The sequence below is a fragment of the Mobula birostris genome, chromosome 6 (genome assembly GCF_030028105.1).
Source record: "Mobula birostris isolate sMobBir1 chromosome 6, sMobBir1.hap1, whole genome shotgun sequence".
In the NCBI taxonomy this organism is placed as follows: domain Eukaryota; kingdom Metazoa; phylum Chordata; class Chondrichthyes; order Myliobatiformes; family Myliobatidae; genus Mobula; species Mobula birostris.
The window spans coordinates 47,832,236-47,854,681 of NC_092375.1; the positions used below are offsets into that span (position 1 = coordinate 47,832,236).

At 41.2% G+C, this 22,446-nt stretch overlaps 1 protein-coding gene across 1 annotated transcript; it reads left to right on the forward strand.

Annotated features, from left to right (window-relative positions):
- Positions 1-401: 401 nt before the first annotated feature.
- On the forward strand, positions 402-21,096 carry dipk2b (divergent protein kinase domain 2B). Its single transcript, XM_072260432.1, has 5 exons — positions 402-809; positions 6,518-6,782; positions 9,561-9,734; positions 16,867-17,155; positions 20,729-21,096. The coding sequence occupies exons 1-5, from the start codon at positions 613-615 to the stop codon at positions 21,064-21,066; spliced, it is 1,263 nt and encodes a 420-aa protein (XP_072116533.1). The 5' UTR covers positions 402-612; the 3' UTR covers positions 21,067-21,096.
- The last annotated feature ends 1,350 nt before the right edge of the window (positions 21,097-22,446 follow it).

The window sequence follows — 22,446 nt, forward strand, 5'->3', positions numbered from 1 at the left end:
AGACAGACACTTAACAATTCAGGAGAAGCTTCTTCCCCTCTGCCATCCCATTTCCGAGGACATTCAACCCAAGAAGAATGTCTCACTATTTTTTTGCACTTAATTAATTTAATGTATATATTTACTGTAATTCAAAGCTTTTATGTATTGCAACATATTGCTGCTGTACAACAACAAATTTCACAACATATGCCAGTGATATCAAACCTGATTCTGATAAAGCTTCAAATAGCTGGTGGATTTAAAAGGTCCAGGATATCCGACCATTATCTATTACACAGCATGTGAGCACAATGATGTTGTTATGCGACACAGATAGGAAGCAAACAGATATTGTATCCTATCAGATTCCTGGACTGGAGAGCACAGAGGAAGTATGACCATAGCAACCAGATTATCAGCATGCTCCATATTTCCTCTCAGAACAACCTACACAGAAATGGAGGTAGTTGGATTCACACCATAGTCCAATTCAGTTTTCATAACTACATGCAAAAAATATTCTATTAACAATTTACATTTGACTTTCTGGAGATAGGTTGCTTCACAGTTAATATGTATAAATCAGTTACAGTTAAAAGTTAGAAGATCTGTGTGGAGGACTTGGTAAATATGTGGACTTGTACCATTTGGTCCTTAATATTTCTGGCACCCTGGGAAATAAGTTTAAACACAAGAGCTGAAGACATCACTAACGTAACAAAGCTGAAACCAGTCTACAACTTCGGCAGGAACTTTCTGGGTTTGGATAAGTGTGATGCTTGTGTCGGAACATCGTTGTGCAAAAAATTCTTCAGAGAAAAAATCAGGTGAGATTTGTGTTCCAGAAGGTCCATTTATGATAGTCTGTAAACTCTATCAGGTGTAAGGAGCCAAATATATTCAAGAGCAATTTTTAAATCAAGTAATCCAAATTTTGATTTTTCTGATTTGTTTCCATACTGAAAATGAAAAGTTTTGCAATGTCATTTTAGTTTGGAGTGTGGGTTAAGTAGTAGCTACTCTGGGCATAGCAATACACTGAAACGGTTACCTACAAGTTGTCCTCTTTTTCCACAGCAATGCAGCCTGTTTGGCATTTTTAAATTCATTGTCTCAATCTGAATATTCCATTTGAATTGTACAATTCAAAAAAAAACTTTGGAAGCAATGTGGAATCCCCTTGAAATACAGGAGTGACAGATTGAAGTGCCTCATTATCAAACCCTATTTGCTTAATAGTTACTACTAGATTCTACCCATACTTTGACACCAATTTTAAAGGATAATATTAGCTGATGTACAAGGAAAATACTAGAAAAAGTTATCAGATGATATCTATTCCCCTTTTCTCTCTTTATGATGCCTTACTCCAGAATAGGTCACTACTGCATTGGAGTTCCTGGTCTGATCTGAAAAAATCTTAACCTGACATTGTGTACGTCTATACCAGATCTTCTCTCAATAGATCAATATTTGAAGGTGATAAACAGAGAAATTTAATGTTAAAAATTTAATAGCAATTTGTCAAAACTGAAATCTTGGGAGTAAAATTGATCATTGTTTCGGTTACAGTGAATCAATTATTTTCTACTGGAAAAGAATGCTTGTGGTGTAAAGTGACTGCTGATTAATACTGAACCTATTTCTCGCAATTCACTTAGACCAACTGCATCTCATTTTAGAAAGTTGTGTTCCTTACCTACTTGCTCTCAAACTGATATATAGTGCAGAACATACAAAGAGCAGACATTTTAAAAGAAACAACAAGAAGGTAGACAAGAAAGAAACTTTGTCGTAATGGAAGTGCAGTTATCACAAAAGCAAGAGATAAAGAGTGGTTTACGGGGCACCTTTACTTGGTTTTGTACAACTATCACCTGAATCTTTCTCCAAGCTAAGGATATCAAGAAGTTTTATTCTTATGAGGATATAACATAGGATATATAAAGAAAATGAAATCTAATCCTATTCCTTCCAAAATGGTAACAAATCTTCCACACCCAACATTTCCTGTTGAAGGAAACAAACCCATGCTCATTTTAGGACAAAAGAAGAAAATGCTGAAAGCATTCAGCAGGGTTCTAGAGAGATAAATAAAAACACGAGGAAATCTGCAGATGCTGGAAATTCAAGCTACACACATCAAAGTTGCTGGTGAACGCAGCAGGCCAGGCAGCATCTCTAGGAAGAGGTGCAGTCGATGTTTCAGGCCGAGACCCTTCGTCAGGACTAACTGAAGGAAGAGTGAGTAAGAGATTTGAAAGTTGGAGGGGGAGGGGGAGATCCAAAATGATAGGAGAAGACAGGAGGGGGAGGCATGAAGCCAAGAGCTGGACAGGTGATTGGCAAAAGGGATATGAGAGGATCATGGGACAGGAGGCCCAGGGATAAAGAAAAGGGGGGGGGAACCCAGAGGATGGGCAAGAGGTATATTCAGAGGGACAGAGGGAGAAAAAGGAGAGTGAGAGAAAGAATGTGTGTATAAAAATAAGTAACAGATGGGGTATGAGAGGGAGGTGGGGCCTTAGCGGAAGTTAGAGAAGTCGATGTTCATGCCATCAGGTTGGAGGCTACCCAGATGGAATATAAGGTGTTGTTCCTCCAACCTGAGTGTGGCTTCATCTTTACAGTAGAGGAGGCCATGGATAGACATATCAGAATGGGAATGGGATGTGGAATTAAAATGTGTGGCCACTGGGAGATCCTGCTTTCTCTGGCAGACAGAGCATAGGTGTTCAGCAAAACGATCTCCCAGTCTGTGTCGGGTCTTGCCAATATATAAAAGGCCACATCGGGAGCACCAGACTCAGTATATCACCCCAGCCGACTCACAAGTGAAGTGACGCCTCACCTGGAAGGACTGTCTGGGGCCCTGAATGGTGGTAAGGGCATGTGTAGCACTTGTTTGGCTTACAAGGATAAGTGCCAGGAGGGAGATCAGTGGGGAGGGATGGGGGGTACGAAAAGACAAGGGAGTCGCATAGGGAGCGATCCCTGTGGAAAGTGGTGGGCGGGGGAGGGAAGATGTGCTTAGTGGTGGGATCCCGTTGGAGGTGGTGGAAGTTACGGAGAATAATATGTTGGACCCAGAGGCTGGTGGGGTGGTAGGTGAGGACCAGGGGAACCCTATTCCTAGTGGCGTGGCGGGAGGATGGAGTGAGAGCAGATGTGTGTGAAATGGGGGAGATGTGTTTGAGAGCAGAGTTGATGGTGGAAGAAGGGAAGTCCCTTTCTTTAAATCTGCTCAGGGGCACCAGGCCATTGTCTCCCACACCATCACCGACTTTATCCGCTCAGGGGATCTCCCATCCACTGCTACCAACCTTATAGTTCCCACACCTCGCACTTCCCGTTTCTACCTCCTACCCAAGATCCACAAACCTGCCTGTCCTGGCAGACCTATTGTCTCAGCTTGCTCCTGCCCCACCGACCTCCTTTCTGCATACCTCGACACAGTTTTATCCCCCCTTGTTCAATCCCTTCCTACCTATATTCGTGACACTTCTCACGCTCTTAAACTTTTTGATGATTTTAAGTTCCCTGGCCCCCACCACTTTATTTTCACCATGGATGTCCAGTCCTTATATACTTCCATCCCCCATCAGGAAGGTCTCAAAGCTCTCCGCTTCTTTTTGGATTCCAGACCTATTTAGTTCCCCTCTACCACCACTCTGCTCCGTCTAGCGGAATTAGTCCTTACTCTTAATAATTTCTCCTTTGGCTCCTCCCACTTCCTCCAAACTAAAGGTGTAGCTATGGGCAACCGTATAGGTCCTAGCTGTGCCTGCCTTTTTGTTGGCTTTGTGGAACAATCTATGTTCCGAACCTATTCTGGTATCTGTCCCCGACTTTTCCTTCGCTACATCGACGACTGCATTGGCGCTGCTTCCTGCATGCATGCAGAACTCGTTGACTTCATTAACTTTGCCTCCAATTTTCACCCTGCCCTCAAGTTTACCTGGTCCATTTCCGACACCTTCCTCCCCTTTCTAGATCTTTCTGTCTCTATCTCTGGAGACAGCTTATCTACTGATGTCTACTATAAGCCTACTGACTCTCACAGCTATCTGGACTATTCCTCTTCTCACCCTGTCTCTTGCAAAAATGCCATCCCCTTCTCGCAATTCCTCCGTCTCCACCACATCTGCTCTCAGGATGAGGCTTTTCACTCCAGGACGAGGGAAATGTCCTTTTTTTTAAAGAAAGGGGCTTCCCTTCCTCCACCATCAACTCTGCTCTCAAACGCATCTCCCCCATTTCACGCACATCTGCTCTCACTCCATCCTCCCGCCACCTCACTAGGAATAGGGTTCCCCTGGTCCGCACCTACCACCCCACCAGCCTCTGGGTCCAACATATTATTCTCCGTAACTCCCGCCACCTCCAATGGGATCCCACCACTAAGCACATCTCCACCTCCCCCCGCTTTCCACAGGGATCGCTCCCTATGCGACTCCCTTGTCTTTTCGTACCCCCCATCCCTCCCCACTGATCTCCCTCCTGGCACTTATCCTTGTAAGCCAAACAAGTGCTACAAATGCCCTTACACTTCCTCCCTTACCACCATTCAGGGCCCCAGACAGTCCTTCCAGGTGAGGCAACACTTCACCTGTGAGTCGGCTGGGATGATATACTGCGTCCGGTGCTCCCGATGTGGCCTTCTATATATTGGCAAGACCCGACACAGACTGGGAGATCTTTTTGCTGAACACCTACGCTCTGTCCGCCAAAGAAAGCAGGATCTCCCAGTGGCCACACATTTTAATTCCACATCCCATTCCCATTCTGATATGTCTATCCATGGCCTCCTCTACTGTAAAGATGAAGCCACACTCAGGCTGGAGGAACAACACCTTATATTCCGTCTGGGTAGCCTCCAACCTGATGGCATGAACATTGACTTCTCTAACTTCCACTAATGCCCAACCTCCCCCTCGTACCCCATCCATTATTTATTCATATACACACATTCTTTCTCTCACTCCTTCTGTCCCTCTGACTATACCCCTTGCCCATCCTCTGGGTTTTTCCCCCCTCCTCCTTTTCCTTCTCCCTGGGCCTCCTGTCATATCCCCTTTGCCAATCACCTGTCCAGCTCCATCCCTCCCCCTCCTGTTTTCTCCTATCATTTTGGACTTCCCCTCCCCCTCTCAAATCTCTTACTAGCTCTTCCTTCAGTTAGTCCTGACGAAGGGTTTCTGTCCGAAACGTCGACTGTACCTCTTCCTAGAGATGCTGCCTGGCCTGCTGCGTTCACCAGCAACTTTGATGTGTGTAGATAAATGTAATCAGTGTTTCAGGTCAAGGACTCTCTATAAAACTGGAGAAGTCAGAAAATAAACATGTTTTGTTTGTGGTGGAGAAGAAATGTTTAGTTGGGAGTGCTTCAAGACCAAATCTGCCAAGGTAACAATTGCTTTAACTAATGAAGTTAGGGATACAAAAAACATCTGGAAATAAAAATATACAGACTCAATCTGTGAAGAAAAAAAGTTGGTACTGTATCTTAAATTGCTAAATTAAATATCTAGCCTAGCGGCTGCCACATGTCCAAACAGAACATGTGGTGTAATTCCTTGGGTTTACTTTGGAACAAAATAGGAGCTAAACACAGTGGGCTCAAAGTGGCAGTGGGATGGAGAATTAAAAACACAGGTAACCAAAGCTCAGCATTGTAATTGTCGAGAAGTGTTCAACAAAACAGTTACCCATCTGTATATCGTTTATCCAATATAGTAACAAGCACATTATGAACACTGAATGCAGTACAATTGATTAGAAAAACAAATGAAATGTTGTTTCAGCTGGAAGGTGTGTTTGAGTGCTTGGATGATAAAAATTGAAGAGGGTATTGTAACGTCTATGGTTTCAGGGAAGGGAGACTGCTGGAAATGGAAAGCCAACCTAGAGAGTCCCTGGAGTACTGACTGGGAGTGGAGGGAAAAGCGTGTCTACTGTGGAATTCCTGTTGAAAGTGATGAAAATTACAGGTCAATTGAAGGTGAAGGCTGGTGAGGTGGACAGTGACCACTCCCTAATCCTTCTTCTGGCAGAGGGGAGCGGACATGCAATCAAAGTTCAGAAAGTAGAAGAGATGTGACTGAGAGCCCTGCAAACTAAGGTAGAGGTGAAGCCATAGCTCAAGGAAAAGGAAGATATTCAAGCACCGGGGTGGCAATCCTAATATCAAATTAGATACATGAGACAGACAAAAATCTGAGAATTGTAGAGAGTCCTTACAGAAAGGAACTGAGAGGTGTGGGTGACGGCTATAGTCAAGAGGTGTGAGAGCCGATATATCTAAAATGGATGCTGATCACTGATCTAAGTGCCAACAACTTCCTCAACCATTTCCGGAACTAATCACGATTATTAAATTATTTACCTTGAGATAGAAGCTTTGCTGTCAAATATTACTGTCTTTAGTGTAAACATGGAGGGAAAGAAAAAAAAAACGCGTTTCTGTAGGATGCACAGGAACTGTTTACCAATGTCCATGTCTCCACATTTGTCTTATAAATTGCATTGTTTGCAGATTTGAGAACTGGCTATCTGCAGACTTAAGACTCCCTCCTCGCCACAGGAATACTTACTTTGCCAATTATAGCGTCGATGCCGAGACCTGGAAGCCCGTCGTCATTTCCCGATTACAAAGCACGTATCAGAATGAACTTTCTGATCAGAATATCTGCATCTCAGCCGCAAAAAAAGTTGCATGCAGCATTGAAAGTGTCCTCAGAGCCACAGAACGTTTCCAGAAATGGCTTACAGCTGACCGGCTGACTGCCGAGCTGGTTCAGGTATGTATTTTTTTGAATTGCGAAGTATAGAAAGTATTACTGATCAAGATCAGGATTCTGAGGTAAACATCGATCCTGGTTCATACCTGTAGGAAAACAAGCACCAAGTCACTGGGAAAGCTGTAGGAACATCAAGAAATAATTAACAAAAATATACAGTTGAAAAAAAATATATATATAACATACATGGTCCTAATAGCAAGAACAATTTAAGGTGTATTATAAGTAGGTTCTTGAAAATTGAGAGAAATTAACAAACTGAGGGGAAAAGCAGCAAACAAACTGTAAATATTGGAAAAGCCAAAGCAGTAAAAAAAAATGCAAGAAACACAAAGCACGTAAAGCAGCAACGGGGGAAAGAGAGAACTAAAACCAACATTTCAGCTGTAGTAAAATCCTTCATTAGAACTGGCAAAGCAATGAACGTGTGTTTTAAGTTTTAAAGAGAGGGAGAGGTAAGAATATCTGCAGTAGGTAAAAGGCTGAAATTGCCCATGTAATTACTTTGTAAAACAGCAATTAAATGCAGAAGAGATTTTTAAAAAGCCAATTGTTAAAGGTACTACATCTAACCAGATCAGCCAAATATCTGGCCCATTAGGTACATGGAGCTATGTGGTAGTGAAATTCTAGACAGCTTCTGGAGTAGGTTACATGGTTGGCACAACACTGTGGGCTGAAGGGCCTGTAATGTGCTGTATATTTTCTGTGTTCTATATTCTAAACCTAAGAGCATTCTCAGATAAGAAGCTGTTTATTATGCAGAAGGAACTGCCTGTGATCTGGTCATCTGGGCCCAATTGTTTAGCTGAGCTGGTTAGATTGGTTTGAACCAATCTCAGTTGTAAATAACAAAGTGAATCTGTGGGGGAAAAGAGCCATAAAGCAATTCTGCTCATAGCTTTGGGCCTGTTTCAATGAGAAGCTGACCCAGGTCAGTCAGATGATCTTGAACCAATGAAGTTGAAAGATAATACGTAGATTGATCCGATAAGGAAGAGAATTGAGAAAAGAATGGAGAATTGAGAGCACAGACAACAGCAACTCTGTGGAGACCAACCACTGCAGAAGTAAATTGCCTCACGTCGGAAACATGGGGATTACATTCAGGATCAAGAGAAAACCTGGCCGGTGTAGGCTCCCTTTCCCGGGTATAGCTTTTTTCTCTTCGACCTTCATAGAAGGTCAGGGAAACCGAGTGAGTGTGCACACAGATAGTTGTGTAAATTCACATGAATGTGAACTGAGCCAATAAAGGTACTTGTCTGTAAATACAGATCTTCTCTGTGCCTAACTGATCATGATTGTTGAAGGTTAATACCTTGTAACACGAAATTGAAAGGCTTATGGGGATTTTTCATCAAAATAAACCATCTCAGAAAGGTATTACTTTCTTGTTATACATTTCGCTTCCCTTAACTTTGCAATGGAATGTAGCACACTTCATATGAGTTTTCTGTGCATTGTATATGCATATTAAACATTTCCTTATGAGTTAAGATAAGACCACTTGGCCCATTGAGCTCATGCCGACTCTCAAATTAAACACATTAATGTTGCCCCCCCCACCATTATATTTCTGAACTAGCCTATTCTCTCACATATCCCTTTAATGCCTTCCAATTCTCCAACTAGCCACGTTGATTATGGATAATTTATGGAGGCCAGATAACTTAATGAGCAATATATCTTTGGAATGTGGGAGGAAAGCACAGTAAAGGGAAACCCACGTGTTCACGGGGAGGATGTATAAATCAAAAGGAAGTCGGATCAAACCTGGGCTGCTGGAACTCTGCGGCAGCAGCACCACCTCTAGCACCACTCTGGCCTAATAGATTATGTAACATGCAAACTCTGGCCACTAAGGTTTGAAAACCATATACCAGAGTGATATAGATAAATCTTGATTTATCTCCTATTGGGTAATTCATATTTGAAGTTAGCAGTGAGCTTAGATTTAATTTATTCATGAAATAATTTTAGAAGTTTTCTGCCTTCTTTTCACCTAAGCATTTTATCTTGGGTGCAGTCACCCTAAACAGCTCCACATGCCAGTTATTTAAATGTTTAGATTAATTTTGTGATAGAAATAGCAAAGCCTCATCACTTTATTTAAGTCCAAATCAGAGTTAGTTAAGGGCAACATGGGAGCAGCTGGATCCCAAGTTGCAGTGAAACAAAGCTGGTAATAGATCTGGGATTCCCCTGTATGTCTAGGAAATTTTTAAAAAACTTTCTATTGGAACATAAAGCATTCTGTTGTTGTTCTAAACTATTACCATTTCATCATACTTCACCGCTGCCCTTTATGTTAGTCCTTCAGACCCATCAGAATTATGAACACCATCAGATGTCCTTCCTTCCCATTCAGCAAGTCCTACAGAAGGAGCACGATCAGCACTACAGGATTGCCAGTTTACTGTTTAATGAAACCTTATTATGAACATTGTGTATTACTTTCCCAATCTTTATTGAGCAAATATAGCCAAAGGCCTTGCTCATCATCTTCCTATCCTTCAGCCAAATTGAACATGCGCTTCTACAAATATGTAAAGTTCAAAGGGAAGACATAATTGTGCAATGCCAGAATTGGGCAGGGTTTAACCAGAACAATTATAAGATATTAAGAGGTGACACCTAAATGTAAGTCATTTAGCAGCTGAGAGTTAATATATTTGATCTACAGTATATGTATATTGTCACCTTCCTGTATGCTGCTCTTGTAAGTTCTTCACTACTTCCACATAGATTTTAAAATAAAACTTTTTTTAACTGTAGAGACTCCCTAGCCTCTTGCTGAGGTGTCCATCCCAGCGTCTGTTGGACCGGATCATCCGACGTTATGCTGAAGTGAGGGACTCAGGTAGCGTCTTGATGCGACATTTCACTGATCGAGACAAACTGCGCCTGCTCTATACGTTGTCTGTCAACACCCACCCTATTGTCTTACAGGTATAGTTCTGTACAGCCACAATTCATTTTCACAGTTTCTATTCTCTCAGAGTGAGGTGCATGGTTAACACAGAAGAAAATCTTCATTTTTAAAATATTGTAATTTATTTTGAACCATTTCCATTTTATCAAATTAGATCAATGATTTCAGATGTAGAAATTGCAAGAATTTATAATGCTTTTTATTTGCCAGTTCAATGCATGAATTGCATTATTCTTTTGCTCTCTGTGGTACAATTATTTTTCTATAGGCATTCCATGAATTCAGTTATGGTATAAGGAATGGTGGGGAGTAAGTGTCCAATGAGGGTAAACCATCTCGGCAGACAGGCCAAACCAGGTGAGGGTAGCCGAGGGGTCTTTGACCTTCAGTGGCATAGGGGATCTGTCTATCCCAGCGTGTGACATCTGGCCCTGGCAGATTGAGCGGAGGAGACCGATTAATGGTCCAATGGTCAAGAAGGCAGGCCCAGCAGGCGTTGTGGAGCACTAAGAGCACGACAAGACACTTATACATCCTGGTCATCCACCGCAGCAGGAGAGGTCTCCAGCCGTAATGGTTGTCCGTGCCACTGGATCAAGGTCTCTTTCGCCGAGAGAGTGGGATTGCCCCTGTGCAATGGCTGTTCCACTTAAAACTCCATCAAGCACAGGTTTCAAAGTGTCTTCTTCGAATCCAAAGGACTACCACTATTGAGGGTGAAGATTTACTTTTTAAAAAGGTACTTGATGAGAGGGGAAACGTTTACCAGGAGGAGAAATCGATATTCATGCCATCATGTTGGAGGCTACTTAGACAAAATACAAGGTGTTGCTCCTCCACCCTGAGGGCTGCCTCATCATGGCGTAAGAGGCGGCCATGGACCAACACATCAGAATGGGAATAGGAATTAAGATGTTTGGACACTGGGAAGTTCCGCTTTTGGCGGATGAGGTGGAGGTGCTCAATGAAACGGTCCCCCAATTTGGAGTGGGTCTCATCAATGAGGATGAGGCTGCATTGGGAGTACCAAACACAATAGACGACCCCAGCAGATTCACAAGTGAAGTGTTGCCTCACCTGGAAGGGTGGTTTGGGGCCCTGAATGGAGGTGAGGGAGGAGGTGAATGGGCAGGTGTAGCACCTTTGGCCACTTGTAGGGATAAGTGCCAGGAGGGAGATTAGTGGGGAGGGACAAATGAACAAGGAAATCACAGAGGGAACGATACCTGCAGAAAGCGGAGAGAGGTGAGGAGGTAACAATATGTTTGGTGGTAGGATCCTTTGGAGATGGTAGAAGTTGCAGAGGATGTGTTGGATGCAGAGGCTCATGGGATGGTAGGTAAGGAGAAGAGGAACACTATCACTATAAAAGTGGCAGGAAGATAGGATGAGTGTGGATGTTTGGGAAATGGAGGAGATGTGGGTGAGGGCAGTATCAATGGTGGAGGAAGGAAAATCCCTTTTTTTTTGAAGGAGGACAACGTCTCTGATGTCCTGGAAAGGAAAGTCATATCCTGGGAACAGACACAGCAGAGAATGGAACTGAGAAAAGGGAATGGCATTTTTATAGGAGCCAGGGTGGGAAGAGATATAGTCAAGGTAATTGTGGGAATCGGTAGGTTTATAAAAGATGTTGGTTGGCAGTTTGTCTCTAAGATGGAGACAGAGAAATCGAGAAAGAGGAGGGAGGCAGAAATGGACCAAGTGATTTTAAGGGCAGGGTGGAAGTTAGAGGCAAAGTTGTTGAAATTGATGATCTCAGCACGAATGCACGAAGAAGCACCAATGCTGTGGAGGAAGATTTGGGCAACATTACCGGGGAAGACTTGGAACATGGACTGGTCTATGTAGTCAACAAAGAGGCAGGCATAGCTGGTGCCCATGGCTGCTCATTGAGTTTGGAGAAAGTGGGAGAAGCGAAAGGAAAAACTGTTGAGGGTGAGGACCAGTTCTGCCAGATAGAGGAGGGTGGTGGTGGAGGGGAACTGGTTGGTTCTTTCATTGAGAAAGAAGTGGAAAGCTTTAAGACCCTTCTTGATGAGGGATAGGACTGGACATCTATGGTGAAAATGAGGCAGTCAGGTTCAGAGAATTGAAAGTTACTGAGGAATTTAAGAGCATGAGAAGTGTTGCAGATATAGGTGGGAAGGGATTGAATCGAGTGATGCAGTGGGGTCAAGGTATGAGGTGTTGAGTTCAGCGGGGCAAGAGCAGGCAGAGACAATAGGCCTATGCAGATCATCAGACTCTTAATGTAGGAGGTAGAAGCAAGCAGTGCAGCATAAGGGAACTATGGCGTTAGTGGTGGATGGGAGTTCACCAGAGTTGATAGGTCAGTGATGGTGTCAGAGACAGTTTTCTGATGGTCTGGAGTGAGGTCCTCTTCAAGAGGTAGGTATGAGGAAGTGCCTGAGAGTTGCAGCCTTACATAACTTTGCAAAATAAATGTGAAAAAGATATTAGGAACATAAATGTTAGGAAATGAAACTGGCCAGGTGGTGGATGCGTCAGTGGGAAGAGCGACCATAATTCTGTAAATGTTTCAAAATAGCAATGGAGAAGGATAGAGTTGGTTCTCAAGGTCTTGAACTGGTAGGAGGCCAATTTCAAGAGTGTAAGAATTCTTTTTTTTTTAAACGTGAGTCTGTCATGGCATGGGAAAATGTGAGGTATTTCTCATTGTAACAAATAGAGGGGCTGGTGTATTTTTAAACCATTTATCACATTGATTCTTAGCTGTCAAATTTACCTTATTAGAGAGACACAGCAATGAAATACAGTACAGTTCTGAGGAATGACAGCTGAAAATAAAAATTGTTCTGGGAGTAGAAAGGATAGATGGATGACCAAAACCAGTAGTCCCCTGGTTCAGAATCAGGGGTTAGCCATTCACAATATAGGGGAAAATGAAAATTCATCACCAGAGGGCAGTGAATCTCGGAATTTTTTACCTAAGCAGTTTGTGGCTGTTCAGATTCTAAGTATACACCGACATGGATAGGTAGGTGAATTCTAGATATTAAGGGAATTAAAAGTCAGTTCAGAAAGGTCACAGCTAGCTGAAAGATTTCTTCCTTTATCTTCTGCACATTCACTCTCCAGTCCTCATCTCCTTCACTGCAATAGTATGCAAGAGGGGTGACAAAGCATAATCTGTCAGTGATCAACAGAAAATGTTTTACAAATTGAGAATTTCTTCTAAAGTTTTCACTTCACCCTCCTCCCCCACCCATCTTTCCCTACATCTGGTTTCACCTATCACTTGCCAGCTTGTATTCCTTCTTGTCTGCCACCTCCCTTTTATAGCTTCCTCCCATTTCCTTTCCAGCCTTGATGAAGTGTCTGGACCCAAAACTTCAACTGCTTATTTCTCTCCTTAGTTCCTTAGATGTTGCCTGATCTGTTGAGTTGCTTCAGTATCTTGTATATGTTGATCTGAATTTTGAGCATCTGCAGAGATCTTATGTTACCAATTCTTCGAGGTTTCTTAGAAAAATTTAAGGGAAGTGAAAGTCATGAAAATTGGAGAGTGTAATAGTTTGATCTAAAACCAATGTATTATGCCACAACATTGATGACTACAATGGGATGAGGGATCATTTGGCTAGAGTAGACTGGGACCCTAGGCTGGACAGGTGAGGAACAGTGGAAGACTTTCAAAGAGATTTTTCACAGTGCTGAACAACAGTATATTCCAGTTAAAAGAAAAGACAGTAAGGGTAGGGAGAGCCAGCCTTGAGGAAATAAAACAAGGCATCAAACTAAAAGCTCATGCATACAAAGTTGCCAAGAGTAGTGGGAAACTGGAAGATTGGGAAAAACTTTGAAAAGTAACAAAGAACCACTCAGCGAGCAAAAAAAAAAGGGAAGCTAGATTATGAAAATAAACTAGCACAAAATATAAAAATGGATAGTAAAAGTTTTTATAATTATATAAAGCAGGAAAGGGTGGCTAAAGTGAACATTGGTCCCTTGGAGGACGAGAAGGGGGAATTGATATTGGAAAATTAGGAAAAGGCAGAGGATTTGAATAACTATCTTGTATCAGTCTTCATGATTGATTTGCTAAAGTGAGAGGTTATGGATGCGATGGGAGGTGAAGGACCTCAATACAGTAGCTGGTAGCTATCACTAAAAAGATAGTGCTGAGCAAACTTGTGGACCTGAAAATAGACAAGTCCCCTGGTCCTGATGGAATGCATCCCAGGGTACTGAAAGAAATGGAGTAAAGTTATAGTAGAGGCTTTGGTGATAATTTAGCAAAATTCTCTGGACTCTGGGCAGGTCCCAGCGGATTGGAAGATGGCAAATGTCATGCTACTGTTCAAAAAAGCATGTAGGCAAAAGGCAGGTAACTATAGGCCAGTTAGTTTAACATCTGTAGTTGGGAAAATGTTTGAAGCTATCATTAAAGGAGAAATAGCGAGGCATCTGGAAAGAAATAGATTCATCAGGCAGATGCAGCATGGATTCAGCAAAAGAAGGTCCTGTTTGACAAACTTACTGGAGTTCTTTGAGTATATAATAAGCGCAGTGGATAGAGGGGAACAATAAGCAAATTGTGCAGAAAATACTGTGTCTGCAGAGAGATATAGATAGGTTAAGTGAGTGGGCAAGAGTCTGGCAGATGGAGTACAATGTTGGTAAATGCGAGGTCATTCACTTTGGAAGAAAAATTAAAGAATAGATTATTATTTAAATGGTAAAAAAATTGTAGCATGCTGCTGTGCAGAGGGACTTGGGAGTGCTTGTGCATGAATCACAAAAGGTTGGTCTGCAGGTGCAGCAGGCTATCAAGGCCGCAAATGGAATGTTTGCCTTCATTGCTAGGGGTACTGAATTTAAGAGCAGGGAGGTTATCTTGCAACTATACAGGGTATTGGTGAGGCTGCATCTAGAGTACTGAATGTAGTTCTGGTCTCCTGAACTTGAGGAAGAATATACTGGCTTTGGAGGTGGTGCAGAGGAGGTTCACCAGGTTGATTCCAGAGATGAGGGGGTTAGACTATAAGGAGAGATTGAGTTGCCCTAGACTGTACTCACTGGAATTCAGAAGAATGTGAGGAGAGCTCATAGAAGCATATAATATTATGAAAGGGATAGATGGGATAGAGGCAGGAAAGTTCTTTCCACTGGTAGGTGAGACCAGAACTAGGAAACATAGCCTCGAGATTTGGGGAGTAGATTTAGAACAGAGATGAGGAGGAACTGCTTTTCCCAGAGACTGGTGAATCTGTGGAATTCTCTGCCCAATGAAACAGTGGAGGATATCTCAGTAAACATATTTAAGACAAGGTTGGATAGATGTTTGCATAGTAGGGGAATTAAGGGTTACGGGAAAAGGCAGGTAGGTGGAGACGAGTCCGTGTCCAGATCAGCCGTGATATTGAATGGTGGAGCAGGCTCGACAGGCTAGGTGTCCTACTCCTGCTCCTACTTCTTACGTTCTTATGAAAAGACTACATAGTCTTCTTCTTTGCCCCTCACTGAAGACGAGAGGTTCTTAACTGACTGGACATTTCCTACCGTAGCCACGTGGTCAAGCCCATCTTTCCCAATAACCTCAACTACCATCCATGGGAAGCACAGGGAGGAGCAAAAGAAAAGCTGGAAGTATCATTGAACCAACACGGGAAAATCCCTCGAATTTAATCAAGCTAAAATAAATGTGTCCAGGATACCTTATGGTCCTGAAAATGAAATTGCTTGACTTTTGACACTTTCAGGAATAAGTTCAGCACCATCTGGAAAAAAAGTTTGCACCCATAGCTCTAGCTGTCAGAATCAGAATTATTATCACCAACATGTGTTGTGAAATTTGTTAACTTAGCAGCAGCAGTTAAATGTAATACATGATAATATAGAAAGAGAAAATAAATCAAATACAGTAAGTTATATATGTACTGTATATTGAATAGATTAAAATAATGCAAAACAGAAATAATATATATTAAAAATAGTGAGGTAGTGTTCATGGGCTTAATGTCCATTTAGGAATCATATGGCAGAGGGGAAGAAGCCGTTTCTGAATTGCTGAGTGTGTGCCTTCAGGCTTCTGTATCTCCTTCCTGATGGTAACAATAAGAAAAGGGTATGTCCTGGGTGATTGAGATCCTGAATAACTAACGTCGCCTTTCTGAGGCACTATTCCTTGAAGATGTCTTGGGTATTATGGATGCTAGTACCCAAGATGGAGCTGACTAATCTTATGACTTTCTGTAGCTTCTTTCAGTATCGTGCAGCAGCAACTACACTCCCCCCCCCACCCCGCCCCAGTGATGCAGCCTGTTAGAACGCTCTCCAGGGTACATCTACAGAAGTTTGAGTGCTTTAGGTGACAAGCCAAATCTCTTCAAACTCCTAATGAAATACAGTCACTGTCTTGCCTTCTTTATAGTTGCATTGATATGTTGAGACCAGGTTAGATCAACAGGAATCTTGACACCCAGGAACTTGAAATTCTTCCCACTCTCCACTTCTGATCCCTCTATAAGGGATCAAGTTCCCTTATCTTACCCTTCCTGAAGTTCACAGTCAGCTCTTTCATCTTACTGACATTGAATGCATAGTTGTATTATCAACAAATTTATGGCTGGCATTTGAGCTACACCTAGCCACACAGTCATGGGTATAGAGAGAGTAGAGGAGCGGACTAAACACACATCCCTGTGGTGCGCCAATGTTGATCGTCAGCGAGGAGGAGATATCATCACCAATCTGCACAGATTGTGGTCTTCTGGTTAGGAAGTCAAGGACCCAATTGCAAAGGGAGGTACAGATACCCAGATTCTATAACTTATTGATCAGGATTGTGGAAATGATGGTGTGAGCTATAGTCAATGAACAGCAACCTGACATAGGTGTCTGTATTGTCCAAGTGAGCCAAGGCCGTGTAAAGAACCATTCAGGTTGCATCTGCCATTGACCTATTGTGGCATGGGCAAATTGCAGTGGGTCCAGGTCCTTGCAGAGGCAGGAATTCATTCCAGCCATGACCACCCTCTCAAAGCATTTCATCACCATATTAAAAGCCGTGTATTAAAAACATTAGTGAATGAGTCGGTCCTGTTCATAAAGCACAAATTAAGTTCTTCAGTTTTTAAAAAAAGCCAGTACTGTCCTGTAATAATGACCAATATGTCTATTCAGCTTTTTCCAGGGATAGAAGGGTGGCCATTTTTACGATACTTTGGCTCTTGTGGTCGAGTAATTGTGACTCCATGGACAAAATCAATCAAAGCATTTTATAATGAATCCTCCAAAATCACCGCAGATATCGCTTACCAGCTTCTTCATATTACTCATTTGCTGGGAAACAATGACTTGAATTATTTCATGTACTATGCCAGTGTCCATAGTAACATGTTTGGCACCTTTGAGGATGGACGACTTTACATCATAGACACCAGCACAATAGGCATCATTGACAAGCTGGAAGGTAAGGATTCTTAGTGGACTTGTTTTAGTTATCAGAATGTGTTATGCCTGCAAATACTGTGTAAAAATGTAGTGATCTTTTTACACAATGCATATGCCATTCATCTCTAGAGTACCACCTCCAATCTGGATAACCTCACTCTTCATGTATTTTCTATTTGCCAACTAATTTATCTATATCACCTTTACCGTGTCCTCACAATTTACTTCAGGCTCATCCGGCAAGCACTCTGTTTGCATATCAGCTAATTTAGTTACATAACTAGTCCCTATATCTAAGTCACTTAACACAACTGCAAGAAGCTGAAGCCCCAAGGCTGGTCCAAGTTAACCTAGCAATTAGCTTATTGTCCTGAAATTAACTATTTTCACTTCCTTTTCTTTACCATCAGCTAACTAATCTCCTTCCCATACTAACATATTATCTTTTATATCATATTTGCCATAATATTTAATGTTGCTCTTTAATAATAGTATATTATTGTCATCACATGAACCAAGACAATTTAGCTCATTTTGCCTATTTTCATACAAATCAAATCAATACAGTGTATTAGGGTAGAACACAGTAAAGCAGTAACAATGCAGAATAAAGTGAAAAGGCTCCAGACAAAGTGCAGTGCAGGTAAATAATAAAGTGCAAGATCATATCAAGGTAGATTGTGAGGTCAAGAGATCTGTTCAACAGTCTGATAACAGAGGGATAATAGCTGTCCTTAAGTTTAGTAGTAGACACTTTAAAGGCTTTTGTGTCTTTTGCCCAATGGAGGAGTGGAGAAGTCAGAATATCCAGGGTGGATTGGGTCTTTGATTATGCTGGACGCTTTGTGGAATTCCAAAAACAGTGCATCATCATTATCTAATGCTCTCATGGTCAAACTTCCAACTTCTATGTTCAGTACATTTAACTTAATGTTTTTGAAAATGAATTTGCTCCAAATTTATACCACACCATATTTAACCAACACCAAGCCATACTCTTGTCAACACCATCTAATGACCAGATTCCAAAGAAACTCAACTGAAAAAAAACAAGCGAAAATCCTTGTCAATCATGTTCTGACCATTCTTATTACTTTCAGCTCTTCCAATGCCATGTGCCGCCTGCACTTTCAAATTCTTAATGTTCCCCTGGATTTTAGGTATCCACCACTACCAAACATAAACTACTAAAAATATTGTACTCCGGAAACACGCAATCCTCTGAAACATAAATACCTGAATAAAAAACCTTCAAAAACATAACTTTTAAACAATATAAAATATTAAAAATACAAATTTAGATTTAATATATCTTGTAAATATTAAAGTTCTTTTTAAAACTACAAGCCATTCCCTTCTCTTCCCTACCCTTGCTCTAACACCCCGAAGGCAAAGAATTTGCCTGCGAATACAAGTCATAACCATGTGCCATTTATTTCAAGTTCTCTCTTCAGCAAGTCACTCTTCACGGAATCTAGCAATCGAACATAGCCTGATGACTAGAGGTGTATTATATACTTATCAAGTCTTCTGCACTTAATACTGTTGTAATATATTTGAAGCAAAGAACAAAGCTCTATTTTCCCGGTTGATATGCCCTGTCTTTATTTGATGACCATTGCAATGAGCCCTCTGAATTCTTGATCAGTATTTCCAAGTGTGTTGCTGCTGCCACTTGTGTTTCTGTTATATCCCCTCCCAGAGTGATCCTATATCCAGTACTTATCCTGATCCCACTTAACCATGACTACCATTCTTTAAACACCAAGTTCACTCCACCAACGTTACTTTTCCAGAAAACAGACAATCTGGATTTTTCAAACATATTTGTCCGCAAAATATGGGCATTGCTGGAAATTCAGATCTATAATTCATTCCCAAAATGTTTGATTGTTAACTGTCTCCATTCAATTACATCAATGCGTCTTGAATCACACAAAGGATAACATAAGCAGTTTTTTTTTCCTTCCCTGATGTACATAGACAAACCAGACTTTTTCCCCTCCCAATAAAGCATTTCATGGTTACCATTCCTATTTGTTCTAATTTAAAAAAAATACTTCATTACCCAAATTTAAATGTCCTGATAAACATTGGTGGATCTAAATTGATAACCCAGGATCAACAGTGCCATTTTATGAATACCAGTCTAGTAACTCGAACACACTGTTATTACACCATCTTCGAGGTATGCCTACCCTGAAGAAGTTTTGCTTTGACCCCAGCATCTGCAGATTATTTTGTGTTTATTATTACACCCATATCATTGATACCACGCTCTTAGTTCATCATTGTTAGCGCTTGTTTTCCTTTGATAAGACATTATATACTACAACAATAAATTCCTGTCTCTATCAGAGATACCCTGCTTATCACCTGCAATTCTGCTCTCCTCGGTATTCTATCTTGCGCATCAAATTGCCTAATTCCCCTCAACAGAACCTTTAATCTAGCCATCCTTTTAATTTGCATTCTTAAGTATGAAGGGAGTACTACACAGTCGGTGAAAACACACCCTTTCAGGTCAGGTATTAAATAGTAGTCTGCATTCCTTTGGTAAAGTGCTGAACCATTCACTTAGCGACTACAGGCTAAGAATCTAGATTGGAGTTCAAACCTCACTCTGGCAGTGTCAACATTTAGATTCAGTTAATCATCAGGAATTATATTTAGATGCATAAAACATGGTCTTGGTAATGAATTATTCCTCAGTGAAAGCACATTGGTTATGATCACACTACTATTTGTGGGAAGGTGCTGTCTAAAATTGTGCAATGCATTAGGTTCTCTGACTGTACAATGAATGAAGTTATTTTGGGAATCCTGCAGTTGTGAAACCTTTTATCTCAGCTGATGACAAAATACAATTACTTTTATATATTTTCTATCGCAGTTTTTAAAACTATTATAAAGTTGCCTTATACATAATGTAAGAATTAAACAGGAAAGATGTGAGATCACTGTCTTCAATGAAGAATTCGAAACTTTTAAAACAGTATGAGATTATCTTAAACACAAGAGATTCTGCAATGCTGGAAATCCAGAGCAACAAGCAGAAAACATTGGAGGAACTCAGCAGGGCAGGCAGCATTTCCACAGATGCTGCCTGACCTGCAGAGTTCCTCCATCATTTTGTGTGAGATTATTTTGGGTGTCTGGAATACTGTATGGGGATATGATAGTATTGTTTAAGAACTTGGGCAGACACAAGAATAAGCAGGTAATGGAGCAATGTAGACCATGTGCAAGCAGATGGGATTAGTTTCATTTGGTCAACAGGCATCATGGGCTGAATATCCTGTTCCTGTGCCCTGGTGTGGTGTTCTGTACTCTGTAATAGTTTTCCTTGGAATTCCCACCATCAAAATTGTAATTTACAAATGGGGAAATTTTTGTGTCAATTCACCTTTGATCATTGGTTACGTATTAATAGATTGATTAGTGGTATGTTCAAAACACCCCTTGCTCATGTTGTAAATGTACATTTGCCTAGTTTGAACAAAGATATTCATATTTCACTGTCCATTCGCCTTTGTACCATGAATGAACATCTTTAAAAAACATGATTTGTTTACATGTCTTCTCTTTGCAGATGAGGAATTTGTCCATGGAAAAAATGATGTCTTCTCTTGTTTGACTTCAGACTGCAAAATGGATTTTTCACCTTGTGGGAACATCAGTGAAGCACAAAGCTTCATTCTAGTGTGCAGAGACCTCCTGCCTCACTTAGTGGTAGGCAAATTTAGTTCTTCTCCAACTGTGCAAAACCAAATAGACAGATATCTAAGTCTTTGCAGTGATGAGACACTCTCCACTAAGGCTATCCTTGAGGCAGTCAGAGAGCTTATGGAATTGTTAAAATCTTTACGCCCTTGTGATCCTTATTTTGAATACAGATATCCAGAATGCAAATACAATAAAAACTATTGATACCACGAACCTTCTGCAGGTTTAGAGGAATTTGTATTTCAGTATCCACCTCCCTTGCATTTGCGCACATTCATAAACAATGAATTTCATAGCACGATCACAGTTTTGTTAGAGGAATGCATAGTTACCACAATATCAGGTCACTGAATGGGGCTATGGAGCAATATTTTGATATCTTTTAAGACACACGTTTAGGGAAGTTAAACCAGGGCAGGGCATAAAAAGTGGCAGGGCCTGACAATGATATGAGAGATACCTTGAGATACAAGTAGGTAGCTTAAAGCGTCGACAGTGAGGATATGAAGTATGGCATTCTTGTTTTAAATGGCCAAGACATTAAGTATAAGAGTGGGGGGCATTGTGTTACAGATGAAGATTAAGTTACTTAGACTGCACCTGCAGTATTTTTATAGTTCTGATCACCACACTACAGGAAAAATATGATGAAAAGATTGACAGAACATTGTCTGAATCTGTGGGACTGAGTTATGCAAGGAGAGATTGGATGGGCTAGGGTTGCTTTCCCTTGATAAATGTTGTGATAGAGGTACAGAACTGTGCAAAAGTCTTAGACACCCCACTTTTTTTAAAAAAAGGTTTCAGATGGTGTGGCTTCCACAGAGCCCTAACGTTAACATCATTGAGGCCACCTGAGGTTAGCTGGAGATATAGAAGCAAGTGACACAGCCCAAGTCTGCAGAAGAACTGTGGCAAGTTCTCTAAGATGCTTGGAACAACCTACCAGCTGATTTTCTTATAAAACTGCACGGCAGTGTACCTAAGGGAATTGATGCAGTTTTAAATGCAACAGGTGGTCACACCAAATATTGATCTACTGTTTACTACTCTTTATAGTTTTTTTTTGATAATTAGAACCTTTTCATTCCATTATTTTGAAAGCATCTTTGCTATACAGAATATTTTTTTTACATGTGCCTAAGATTTTTACACAGTACTGTATATAAAATTATGAGGCATAAATAGGGTAGATAACCAATTTGCCATGGCTAAAGCTAGAGGGTATAGGTTTAAGGTAAGGGGATTTGAAGGCAATCCCAAGGACAGAAGAGTATCTTTCACTCAGTGGTTGGTATCTGGAATGGGGTGCCGAGAACGTGGTGGAAGAATGCTACATTTCTGAGGCTTTTGGATAGGCACTTGAATGAGCAAGGCATAGAATCATATGGAATTAATCCAGGCATATAGGATTTGTAGAGCTAGGCACGATGGTCAGCTTGACACAAGGTACCAAAGTTTGTTTCTATGTTGTACAACTCAATGACACTTAAAAACCCAGGGGTGAAATTACATAAATAGTTGTAAAACAAGCAATTAACAATTTTAGTTTCAATGGGATGGGTTGAAATTCCAGTGCATCTA